The sequence below is a fragment of the Streptopelia decaocto genome (genome assembly GCF_964273445.1).
Source record: "Streptopelia decaocto genome assembly, chromosome: 24".
Lineage (NCBI taxonomy): Eukaryota > Metazoa > Chordata > Aves > Columbiformes > Columbidae > Streptopelia > Streptopelia decaocto.
In genome coordinates, this window is record NC_138679.1 from 1,259,734 (window position 1) to 1,273,412 (window position 13,679).

The 13,679-nt window shown below is 42.7% G+C and overlaps 1 protein-coding gene across 1 annotated transcript; it reads right to left on the minus strand.

Moving 5' to 3' along the window:
* Window positions 1–2,986: 2,986 nt before the first annotated feature.
* On the minus strand, window positions 2,987–10,081 carry LOC309449749 (semaphorin-4D-like; the record flags this gene model as incomplete). The annotated part of the gene is made up of 13 exons (XM_082072106.1): window positions 9,924–10,081; window positions 9,379–9,524; window positions 8,193–8,252; window positions 7,899–7,997; window positions 7,613–7,712; window positions 7,353–7,463; window positions 7,003–7,154; window positions 6,511–6,686; window positions 5,321–5,477; window positions 4,764–4,986; window positions 4,257–4,372; window positions 3,678–3,844; window positions 2,987–3,047 (listed from the first exon to the last, which is right to left on the minus strand). The coding sequence occupies exons 1-13, from the start codon at window positions 10,024–10,026 to the stop codon at window positions 2,987–2,989; spliced, it is 1,671 nt and encodes a 556-aa protein (XP_081928232.1). The 5' UTR covers window positions 10,027–10,081.
* Window positions 10,082–13,679: the final 3,598 nt, after the last annotated feature.

Below are 13,679 nucleotides of genomic sequence, written 5' to 3' on the forward strand. Positions count from 1 at the left end.
CAATGACAAAAGGACTAAAACTGCGCCAAAGACACTACTGAAAGTAGGGCATGGTATCTTTTATATCGACCTGTTAACTGTAACTTATCTATGACTTCTCTTAGGAGCTAATTATTTTACACCTTTAAATTAGGGTAATTAGATCAGCAGGAATTGAACTAAACCCAAATGCTGCTAGCCTTGTGAGGATTTTCTGAAATGGGGTTTTATATTCCATCTGCACTTCCTTCACTAAGGGAAGAGAGTGAGTGTCCCCAAAGGAAAGAATGGAAATCTCAATCACTTCCTTTGTTATTAGTCACATGCCACTATCCAGCCTGTATCATGAATTTCCATATAGCCCTTTGCATATAGGGAGTAGGATTATAGGTAAAGAAGCCCTGCAAGGCTCCCTTTCAAACCGAGACAAGATAACTCACGCAGATCTTTTTCTGCATTGCACTGACACAATCACCGAAACACAGCCCAGCAGGTGCTGGGGTAATGGTTTGCCAGCAGCTCTCCAGTCTTCTGATTTTCAGACATCTATTTTCTATAGTTCTCTGGTCCACACTTCGTGCCTATGGCTTGACCTCGCTGGAAATGCTGCTGTTTGTCCCACCTTTACGTCCTCCCATTGCAAGGGCAAACATCACTGTGTTGGTAAGTAGCTGCGTGACAGACACAGTAATCTGTGAATTTGCATCTTCCAAGTTCAACGACTGCCCTCATCTCCCTTCCATGGTATTTGCACATAATACACAAGAACCTGTTGTGATGAACTGTAACAAAAGAATCACTTGATCCTGGCAGAAAGAAGAGACTGTGAGTTTGTTCCAATGGAAAGAAACTTCACCAATTGATGTTTTAAGGGAGAATGAACACGGAATAGCTGCTCATCTGGCCTTTCTTCCTCTCCAGGTTCTCTCTGTTGTACACATCGTCTTCATTTGCAAGCATTCCTGTTGAACCCAAAAGCAGGTGTCTTGCTACAGCTGGTAAAACTTCCACATAGGAGAACCCATTTCCAAGCAGGTTTCGCCTTCCATAGCTATGTGAAAACTGGAAAAAAGAAATGAGCTGCCCATGTCTAGAAGAGCATCAACCTTGTATTTCATGCACGTCTGGCAAGAGACAGAGTGAAGCAGCAGAGCCTGCCCAGGGATTTTCGTGACCAAGAACCCATGGTATTTCCCATACAAGAAAACATAAGAGAACATTTACTTGAAGAAAAAAAGTGTCTCAGGAAAAATGCTCAACTTTCAACAGCCTTTAAAAAGAGGAGCTACAATGTGACTTTTGACCACACCTCAGAAACAAGTTCGGAACAACGATGCAGTACCTAAGTTGATTTTTGACATTTTTGGACAGAGGAAGATGTCACTAAAACTCATTAGAAAAATAAATGTGTGGAAAGTGTTTCGAAAGCTTAAATAAAGGGAAAGAAGAGGAAAATAGAGAAATATAAAATATAGGAAGATGACTCAGGAACTTCGAACAAAGCAGCAGATCTGACACAAATACTCACTGTGGTCAGTGACAAGTAATTTAACCTCACATGTAAAATGAGGATAGTAGCAACCTCCTGGGGCACTGAGAGACTTAATTAGTTGCTATTCGTAGATTAAACAGAAAGTCTGAAGGTGAAAGCACTAAATGGTAAGTATTATTAGATTCTGAAGTATTAACTTCTGTAATTGGGCAACCCCCAACATTACAAAAAAGTGGATCAGTGTCAATTTTTGAAAGAAATTTATTCTTATGGTTCTATCATGTCCAAAAGGTACCCAGACAAGGAATTTTGCTTTTAAAAAGTAATAACTGCTAACGCATCTATGTAATACACAATGCAGCTTATCATCTTCCATTCAGAGCTTCTGACTCCTGCCTAAATTTACATTCCACATTCCTTACCAGGAAACATCACGTCACCTTCACCAACCAGCTCCGTGAGCTGCCAGTGCCCAGAGCACCCTGTGAGACGTGCACCGTGCCGGGCACCAGCGTTGCCCTCCTTCTGAAAAGCTGACAAGCGTTGATTCTTTAACACAAGATGTTCATTTGTGGGGTTGAACAATTCTTCGCACTGCCTGACCCCTCTGTAGCCAGGGCTGGACTTACCAAGCCAGCCGTACCGGTGGGTTTGGAGCCGATTTCTCTCCTCTTCCAAGGCAGAGAGATATGACCCTTGTAGAAGTTCCAAAGCAACAAGAAAAAGAAAAGAAGAGCAAACCCAGTTCCCAAGAGTTTTAAAAGAAGGTTCTCGCTTTGGCTGTTCACAGGTTTCTGGTTTGCTGCCGCATCCAGTAAAGAAGGTTGTTCTGAAGACTGAAAAGATTCAGCTCCTGCTTTCCTATACTTACTCACTGTTGGGATAACATGTGCTTCCTGTGCCTTTTCTTGGGCATAAAGGGCATAGCGGGCCATAGTGATACGGAATTCTTTCCCTTTGGATTTCTCTACCGACAGACAATCATAGAATCCAGCTGCATCCATTGTCACATTCAATATTGCTATTCCTCCATCATACAGGAGATATTTAGAGTCCTCGGCCTGAAGTCTCTTCCCGTTAAACGTCCACACTACGCTTGCCAGATTCGACAGGGGAACACATTTAAGATGAACATTGTTTCCAAGGGTAAAGAGACATTTTTTGACACTATTTTCTGAAATGATGGAGATAATTTTTTTTAAGTAAGAGCACTTGGGGTTTTAGTTGAACTTACAAAACCAACTATGTATTCAAATAAATATAACATTCAATTCACCGGTCTGACAATGGGTATTGAACAGGTAAGGGGTAAAACCAAAGAAATGCTGCCACTAACAGGTCTGACTACCTGTCAGCGACACCTTGCTGGCCTTATTCCCACTGATGTGTAACAGAATTAATATGTGAAAGTGCTAATCAACATAATTTTAATTCTATGGTTTTCTATAAGGCATGACTTTCAGCGAGCATTTTGATCACACAAAGTTAAAATGTATGATTTCTTAAAACAAACATTTACATACCTACACTATGGCAGCTGGAAGGATCTCCATTTTTCACACTTTGAATTAAATTCCTAAAAAACAAAACAAAACAAACAGATGAAAATACAGACAAGAAGTTTTCCAGCTTGAGTCATTCCATTTCTAGGAATCCCCCCCATTTTGTGTTACGGACATTAGGAGTGTGCAGATAAGGCAAACTTTGGACTGCGAACTGGCTGAAGGGAAGAAGCCAGAGAGTCGTGGTCAATGGGCAGAGTCCAGTTGAGGCCTGGATCTAGTGCAGAGCCTCAGGGGTCAGCGCTGGGGCCGGTATTATTCAATATATTCATCAATGATTTGGACAAGGGCATAGAGTGACTGTCAGCAAGTTTGCTGGTGACACCGAGCTGGGAGGAGTGGCTGATACTGGAAGCTGTGCTGCCATCCAGAGACCTGGACAGGCTGGAGAGCTGGGCGGGGAAAAATGTAATGAAATAGAACAAGGGAAAGTGCAGAGTCTTGCATCTGGGCAGGAACAACCCCAGGTTCCAGTATAAGTTGGGGAATGACCTATTAGAGAGCAGCAGAGGGGAAAGGGACCTGGGGGTCCTGAGGACAGCAGGGTGACCATGAGCCAGCACTGGGCCCTTGTGGCCAGGAAGCCAATGGGACCTGGGGTGGGTTAGAAGGTGTGTACCTGAAACAAGAGCATTTTTACTTACTTAGTATGACCGGTTTGATTTGCCAGTAAAACACATTTGTTTGCGGACTGAGACCAGGCGCAGTACGGATCCCTCGCCAAGACGCAATCCACGCAGGACGCGTAGCGGCCGCACTGCGCGACCGGCAGCTGCACCACTGCAGACAGGGTCCCCACGTACAGCATCCCCTAGAAACGCAGCAAGGAGGTTTTTTACAATAGCGAGAGAGATTTTCAGCTGTTATTTTCTGATACGGATTGTAAGATTTTCTGGTATTTATTTAAAATATCAGTAAACTAAAAATCTTGGAAGAATAAATGATGATATGAACAAGAAAAAAACTTAGCTTCCCATGCATGCAAAATGACAGAGTTCCTTCTTTAATCTTTTAATGAACATAAAGGCTTGTTTCAGTTATATTTTGACCCACACAAATTATTTCTCTACAGAAAAAAGATGTTTTGTGCTTCTGTTATTAACAAATACAATAGAAGCAGAATTATTAGCCATTTACGGGTTATTTAAAAGCCAGAAGAATAACAATGCCTGAGGCAAGGCGCAGCAGCAGCCACTTGCCATATGGAGGGACAGAAGTTGTACCTTTGCAGCAGACAGCTGGAGCGATCGTACGGGCTCGGGAGACGCAAACAGCTGCAGCGCTTCCACAATGAACATTTCCTCATCACAATTGAAAGCTTTATGCAAATATCCATCGTCTACATCAAATGAAATGTATTTCTAAAGATAAACTTGTTTAAACATAGCGTAACATCTTAACCTGATAATTCCTGTTGAAATTAGAGATTTAGAAGACATTCCTGGACACAGGGAATTTTTTAAATTCTTCAAAGCAATTCTTATTTTTTTCTTCCAATAAAAGAGAAGCAATGATTTTTTTCAGGGACTAAAAGACCTTAAACAACTCCTGAATTTGCAAATATTACTATGTCAGATCTCCTTTGATATGGAAAGTTCCTAAGGAGAGCCTTTTAAAGTCCAACATACAAAACTTCAAACAGAGCTGATGAACACTTTTACTTTTTTGAAGGCTCTGGAACAAAATACATAAAAATGTATAGTATCTTTTCCTAAAATAAAAGCACTTACCTGTTCCTAGAAACATAACATCGTATGTTTGTTGATCTAGGCCAGTGACTCTATCTACTACAATCCTGGTGTAGTTTGAACCTCGCTTCAGCAGCACCGGTCGATTCCCGATTGGATTTACAGCATCATCCATTAGAGGGTGATCTCTAACAAACTGCAGGACTTTGTCAGGGAAGTCAGAAGAAGCGTTATACCCAATACTCCGGGCAAAATTATCAATGCACTAGAAACAAAACATAACGAACATGATTACAATAGCTTTTACATTTCACCAAGGTACATAAAAAGGTGTATTTCCTTCTAAACATGCAGTTTTTTCTACTTCAAAAGATAAAAATCATTACTCCCCTCCCACTTTATGAACTAACTAAAAACCCCACATCTCCTGAGGAGCAGAACTGTAACTTCCATATGATGGAATGAGAGAGCAGGGATCTCTTTCCTGATTATAAAACCTACATTTATATTGGTAAAACAAAACATGAGCTAAGGATTTGCTATCAAAAAAGAGAATCCACAGGCTGTTCTTTAATTAGAACAAGTAAATTAATATTTACAGCACCAGGACGTGGAACTGGCACTTCTCCCCTATATACCATCCACTTAACAGGGGAATGTTCTACAGTTACTGGTCCTTTGTAGTTTCCTTTGGAGAAGACTTGCTGAATACTTTCCATACTGTATGCACAAACAGCTGATATGTCTAATCTTCCCCTTAGAAGAAAAAACAAAACAACACACAAAATAAAAGCAGGTTTGATTGGCTTCTATACAGAAATATTATCAAATAACCCAATCTCCACAGCGCACACTGCTGTCTCTTTTTCAGGATCACACAAAACATACTGCACACTAAAAATGCTTTTAGGAGCGTCTGGATCAGACACTGGTGTGATTTCAGTTCTACGAGTGAATCCCAAGTCTGAGTCTCTTTGCCACACCCAAAGGAATAAATGTTCTACAAATTCCTGTTTTAGGAGACTTTGAACCCAACCTGCCATTACCAGAAACAAAACTCATCTAAAAGCTCCAGTGGATATAAACTGACAGGAAAATAGGTGGCAGCAGGTTAAGCTGGACAGTGCTGACTGTGCTGCATTCTGAGGCTTTTATAAAACATGAGAATTACCCAGTCGGCTACTTTGTCCTTGGTATTTTTTGACATGTAAAGTGTTGATACACTTTGTCTTGTTTTTCTTCATTAGTCGGGGTATTAAGGAAAAGCTGGTTAACCTTAAAACCTGCAGGAATTTGTTTGGAGCTCTGTCTGCATTTTCACAGAACATTAGACAAGGAGCCCATGACAGATACTTATTTTGGAACATGAGACTAATTCTGCACCTTGAAATGTCAGCTATTTCTTTCAGTGTAATAGAGATCAGAAGAATCCAGGGCTTTGTGTATGTAGTTATGTAAATTTATATGTAATTAGTTTTATTGTCCCACCATCTGACTAGAAAAAACGTAACTCTAAAAACCTGGCTTAGGAGAAGCTTTTGGTTAGGCTTTAATTGAAGGTTTTGGCCCAGGAACCAAAACCACCTTGTTTCAGATGATAATGTTCGCTCCGTTGGATCAAGCTGTAAGAAAAACAAATGTGGCCCACTAAAACATGCAGCATAAGTAGCTGGTAGCTTCTCGTTCTGAGTTAAAGCCAGGAGGCCGTACTCAGGTTAGTAACGCTGAAGTGGGAACCCTTGCTCCGCTCATTACAAACTTCAGTAGAATATGTGGCCCTCTATCTCACCATTGCTGGGAAAAAATTCCATAGAACATGCTGTCCTGCCACCTTCTTCTGCGAAGTAAAAAGATGTCCTGGACAATATTGAAATCGAAGTTTAATTCTGGCACGGAACAGGAAAGGCGGGATTTTAAAAATGACGTCCATCTTCTCTGCAATATGCGTTTTCCACCAAGATCGCTCTAAAGGGAGGAATAACAGCAACACTGTAGAACGCATAAGAAATAGATGTAATTTTCACATAATAGCGTTGCTGTGGGGAAAAATACAGTTGGCCTTTCAATACAAATCTGAGTTCAAAGGCAAAGAAAAAAGGTTTAAATGTCAAATGCAACCTGAACAGCTGGTTCTGTTCTAGCAGGAAAAAGGAGAAGCTAGTTCAGAAATACAGTGTGTATCACAGAATTTTGTTTGGTTAGCCAGTGTAGATACCATTGTTAATCAACTATGAAACTTCATCTGCAATACGCTGAACATCTTTATACTACAAACACTAACTCTGCAGACACGGGCAATTCTGGAGACCAGCAGCTTGTCATAGAATTCAAATTCAACAGCTGTTTCTGTGAAGAACACATAAATTTTATCATCATCTCCATTTGGATTAGATTCGCTTTCATGCACTATTTCCATGTTGACAAAGCTTGGTTCTGAAACACATAAATACATGAAACATTTTAAGTTTATTAAAAAAATCCCAAACATAAATCACAGAATCCCAGAATGTCAGGGATTGGAAGGGACCTCGAAAGCTCAAAATCAATCTATAACATCCTACTATATTCTAGAGATAATTCTTACACCAAATTAAAGTTCAAGAGACTGAAACAGATGAAAAACCTTCTTACCATTTAGCCAGGATGTTTGAAACTCTGTTCTTACAGGATTTCTCATACTGCGAAGTATTATAGGTTCTGTTCCCAAGAAGTTATTTGAAGTAGCCGAATAAAATTCCCCATCTGTAAAGATTTGGAAGAAACAAAAAAGTAGGAAGTCCTTATTTTTAAAATGCAATGATGTGTCGTAAGGAAAAAAATGGGCTGACATGCAAAACCAGAATTAGGATAACAGCATCCAACAGCTTATTTCAGGTTCAGTCTACACATACCTACAAAAACAGATGCATATTTCAGAGTTGGTTCAAACGGACACTTTCCTCTGCTCTCTTCAGCTTTTCCTCGCAAGCTGATGTTTGCCCCATGGATAACCTATGGCAAACATTTAAATAGGATGAAAACAATAACATTTAGTAAGCACTCTTCTGGTCTTTCATACTTTTATAAAAGAATGAGGAAAGTTTCTAATTTTCAACAGGAATATTTTGAGAAAGGTGTTCGAAGATGTGCCATACTACTCAAATACCTTCAGTACAACCTCTATTCAAACACAGTTACCATATGATCACAAGCTGGGTGATACGCGTTGGTTCCACAAACATACAGGTCGGAGTCATTTATCTTATGGAGGAAGAGGATGTAGTTCTGGCATCTCATCTAAAATAGAAAATACAAAGAAAATGTACATAGTGTAGGGGGTTGCTTCTAAAAATTTCCTGGTGTCTTAGCAGCAAGCAAAACAACCCAACAGATTAAATTCAACTTGCTTTTACTTCTTTATTAAAAAGAAGCCTGATACTGTAGCATTTTCATTTTAGTTAATAAATTAGAGGGGGAAACAGAAGTTCCTACCTCGTCCTTTCCTCTACGAATACACTCCAGTTGTCTTTCCTGTGTAGGGAACCAGTATTCCTGAAAGCCAAAAATACTTGTAAGGTGGTAGGTTGTGTTGTTTTTTTTTTCTTTCCCACAAAATTATCACAGAATCCCAGAGTGTCAGGGGTTGGAAGGGCCCTGGAAAGCTCATCCCGTGCAATCCCCCCATGGAGCAGGAACACCCAGCTGAGGTTACACAGGAAGGTGTCCAGGCAGGTTGGAATGTCTGCAGAGAAGGAGACTCCACAACCCCCTGGGCAGCCTGGGCCAGGCTCTGCCACCCTCACCGGGAACAAGTTTCTTCTCAGATTTAAGTGGAACCTCTTGTGTTCCAGTTTGAACTCATCGCCCCTTGACCTATTGTTGATTGTCACCGAGAAGAGCCTGGCTCCATCCTCCTGACGCTCACCCTTTAGATATCTGTAAACATGAATGAGGTCCCCCCTCAGTCTCCTCTTCTCCAGCTCCAGAGCCCCAGCTCCCTCAGCCTTTCCTCACACGGGAGATGCTCCACTCCTTCCAGCATCTTGGTGGCTGCGCTGGACTCTCTGCAGCAGTTCCCTGTCCTGCTGGAACTGAGGGGCCACAACTGGACACAAGATTCCAGGTGTGGTCTCCCCAGGGCAGAGCAGAGGGGCAGGAGAACCTCTCTGACCTACTGACCACCCCCTTCTAACCCACCCCAGGTGCCATTGGCTTCCTGGCCACAAGGGCCCAGTGCTGGCTCATGGTCACCCTGCTGTCCCCAGGACCCCCAGGTCCCTTTCCCCTCCGCTGCTCTCTAATAGGTCATTCCCCAACTTATACTGGAACCTGGGGCTGTTCCTACCCAGACGCTGGCTGGCTGAGTCGTCCTTCCAACAAACATCAGGGAAGTTCAAATCCCCCACCACAACCAGGGCCTGTGACTGTGAGGCTGCTCTCACCTGTCTGTAAAAGCCTCATCAACTTCCTCACCCTGATCTCGTGGCCTGTAATAGATGCCTACAATAGTACCACGCTTGCCAGCCTGCCCCTTAACTTTCACCCACAGACTCTCAACTCGCTCCTCATCCGTGCCTGGACACATTCTGTGGTTCTATGATGTTCAAATCAGAAAAACCACAGGCAAAGTACTTTTTTTTTTTTCAAGAGGTATAAAAAAGAAAAGTCTTTAATTTACCCTGGCTATTTCTCTGGAAATATTATTCAAGTCAAGAGCAAACACCGCATCTCTGCCTCCAACAAACAAGGTGTCGGTTTCTTCACTCACAAGGAGAGTGGTAAAGTGGGATAATCCTTCTCTCATAAAAGTGTTTATATTTCCAGCTGTAAAATATAGAAGACAAGTGATTTTTAAAATATTTATCACTAGAATCACAGTGTTGTATAATTTTTTTAAAATCCAGATTGAAAACAAATTGTAACAGGTCAAAAGTAAAAGCTTAAACACATTTCCATGTTTTCTACATAATAAGAAAGTATTTTAATAACTGCACTTTTTTTTTTTTTCTGATTTATTACATGAAAATAAATTATTGCCTAGAAGCCAGAACCGCCAGCTACAACAATGATTTTTCAGGCATTTCTCACCGTCATTTGGGTGAGCGCATCCGCAACACTGGAGGTGAAACAGCCCATGGCATTCTTTCGATGCCTAGTAAAAAATAAACTCCCAGCACTGTGCTAGGTTTCTTTCTGCCTGTGAAATTATTACTTTTCACTTACTTTGGTGTTTTACTGTTTTTCTAGGAACGCAGTTCCCCAAAGATGCTTCGGTCCCTTGTATTAATTGCACGACAAGATAAAGGACGACAGCGGCGCTGCCCATTTTCAGAGCTCCAACTAGAAAGCAGCTCTTCCCAGTTTTAATTCCTTGCCATTAAATAATTACAGGCAGTAATTTCTTCATGGTTCGTGAAAACGTCCCACGGAAGGACTCCAAAGTATCTGTGGTCGTCAAATATTTTCTCAAACTTGTCAAAAACTCTTACATTTTTCGTCCGGATAACGACTTCCAGATGTCCTAAAATTAAAAGCAGTTTAAGTTCACTATAATATTTGGTTACCTTCATGGACAACCATTCCCTTTCACAAGATTTTGGGGCTATTACCTGTAGTGATACTAATCAGAACTAGACACTACTCTGACAGCTATTTCAAGCTATTCCTAGCAAACAATACATTTATTTATTAACTTCGCACCAAGTCTGCGATTCTTATTTGCAAGATGCAATGTTTCAGATTTTCTGCACGCCATCCAAGTATTATTTCACAAAGAGTAACAACAAGTGAGAACATTTTGCAGCAGTCAGTTATTTTAAGTATCTATGATAACTCATAGCTAAAACTGCTTTATTTACAGTATTTCACCAGGTGTTATATATGTTATATAAAAACGATATATATACATAGCAATTCCAAATCTGGTTTCATAGAGAAGAGAATCTCTGCTCTTTCTGCACTTTCATCTGCAGGCGAACACCAGCAGCTGAGGAAACTGCCCTCGCAAAAGCCAAGTGAAATATTGTTTGGGTTACAATACTTCTAGAGCAGTAAGTCAGGTTGGAAACTCCAGAAAAATACTAATTAACTTCTGTCAGCCTTTGTGTTGTAACCCGGGGTGTGAGTGCGCAGATCAATGTCACCCATGCGCCACTTCCCAGGGTGTGAACATGGTATTTGAGACCAAGCTTTTTTGCACAGTCTTGTTTTAAACTTTCCCGTGACCGGCTTTGTTCACGGCACCTGGGCCAGCTGGTCCTCGCAATAACACGCACCAGGAGTTTGCAGACGCTTTGTGCCGTCGCATCTTTGTTTCAGTGATGACACTTAATTCTGACCCTGGATCCCCACAGCACGTTGTGCTTTAAGCCCTTCCCTGACCCGCACGCGTGGTGCAGCAGAGCGGGCCCAAAGCTGAGGGACAGGCCTGTGATCACTCATGGCCCACAAGCTACACCCCAACCCGTCATCCCTGAGCCCTGTCACCACTCAGGGGACACCCCTCACACCCCACAGGGCCCCCTCAGCCGAGGCGGCCGCTCCTGAGGGGACACACCCGCCCCATTCCCCTCAGCCTACACACCCCAAAATGGCGCCGCCTCCCTCAGCGCGCAGGAGCGACCGTTGGCACCACGCAGTCACGTGACGCCGCCCGCCACGTGGCGCCGCCCGGCGGGACACGTGGCTCCCGGACCGACGGGAGCGACCGGAGACAAACCGGGATCAACCGGGATCGACCCGGGACAGACCGGGATCGACCCGGGACAGATCGGGAGCGGCGGGACAGGGCAGCCCCGGCCCCGCCTCCCCCCGCCGGGAGCCCCCCGGGGGAAGGACCCGGCAGCACCGGAGACAGGCGGGAGGGTGGTGCTGGGAAGCGGAGGCACCGACCGCACCCGGGGCGGGCACTGGGCTGGGAAATGAGGGGAAATCGGGACAAAACCGCGCTCCTCCCTCCCGGTAAAGCCTGGCCTGGCGTCTGGCGCCTTGCTCCGTGACCGTGGCGCACGGGAGCTGCTGCTCAGCAGAAGCATTTGGTGGTGGTGTTTGTGTCAAACTATTGTATTTAGTATTTATATACATTTTTGTATTTTTATATATCATATGTATTTCTACTATGATATTTTACTGTATATATTTTGATATAGTATTTCTAGCATTTTTTGAGTTACAGAAACGCACATGACTTCCATGTGTGCGTGGATGAGAACCCATCTGCATCCTCTTCGGGACCTAATTCCCAGTCAAATGATTTTCCTGTGCTCGGGGAACACAGCAGCGGAACTGCAGAGCTCCCTGGGCCACCGGCCTCCCGCGGGCACGGGGAATAACCCAGCAAGCCACAAGGCATCCAATAAACCCCGAACTCACGGATCCTCTCCTCACGTTGCGTTGTGCGACTTCTTAGCGAGCTCTCAAAATTCCCATTTCCCATCCAACAGCGGCTCCCGTTTCTGAAATAGGCCTTGTAAACTGTTCAAAGATCGAATTTTTGTTAACCCCATGAATCAATCTGCAATGAACTTCTGCCGAACAGGCAGCTGTTTTAAAAATTAATTGCTTTGTATTTGCTGCTTTGCTATCGATTTATTACCTAGCGGCAGGATAACGAATGATGATTTCCCTTTCAAAGCAAAGTCTTGCCTAGGAAATAACCTTCTAACGACAATTAGGCACAAAGAGCTGAAGAGAACACACCGTGTGCTGGCGCTTACTTGAACAGCAGTAACTTTATTGCCCACAGATAACGCAAACATTTTCCACAACTCGCTGCAATTCAGCGAGTTACCTACTTAACACGGTTCACAAAAACTGTATTTCAGAAGCACCCTATTGTTCTTTGAGCATCTTCTCATTTAAGGTGTTTATTATTGCTCAAATCTACAGTCTGGTTGTGATTGGCCACTCAGTCACGAGATATGCAGAGTTAAGGATGATCAAGGACTTCCAGGAATTAATTTTTAATTAGAAAATGTACCTGCTTGTAGGATAGAAAACAATCCAAAGGAACAATATCTGGATTTCTGAGGCCAGACTCTCTTTGGGCACAATACATCAGGATTAACTTTAAAGCAGAATGGAATATCAATAGAAAAAAATACTGTACATGGATTTGGAGCAATCTGGAGCGCAGATTACGTGTTCACACTAAGGATGCTGTAGTGTCTTCAAAAGAAAACAAACGGAAAAATAAATAGGAAAAATGTCACTGGTATTAGACCAAAGAAAAGCTTTGAAGGAAAAAAGAAAAAAGGAACCCATCACTATTAGTCCAACAAAACGACTCCAAAGAGTGTATTAGTGACTGTGGTTCTCTTACCCAAGATGGGGATCTCATTTCTCTCCAACGAGAGCAAATGTCCTTTATTCTAGAACCAGGTCCTTACGTGTTAAAGGAGGAGAAAGGTGTAACCAAGGCTTGGCATTGGCTCTGCAAAGACCTTCCTGGCTGTCACAAAAGGGACACGGTGGCTTTTGCCCATGAGCACTCTGGCTTTAGCCCTCAATTGAAGGCGGCTGCACAAGGGTTAAATTTCCCCCCTCATATCCTGTCTAAAAAAGGACTCTGAATTTCAAGGCAAAGGTAAACCACACACAGGCATAAGGAGGAAGTTTGGCTGTTTTCAAGTCAGTACACTGAGAAAATCAGAGCCACAACTCATTCCTGGATATGGGAATAAAGTGTAAAGCTCTCGAGTTCTGAATGGGGCACGACGGTTTTGGCGTTCACACGGAGAGTAACACTGCTGTGGATGGATTTAATGCACTAGAAGCCACATGAAAAAGTAACTAAGAAATTATTTAGTGGGTATTCTCAACATTTAGCAGCACAGAAACAGAGGGACCTTCCTTCCCTCGTACACCAGAAAATCCCGCTTTACACTAGTATCACACATCTCGATTCCACTCGTTAGTGCCAAAGTGATGCATATCTCTTACAAATGGCCAAATTCACAAGCAAAACATTTAAACCAGAAA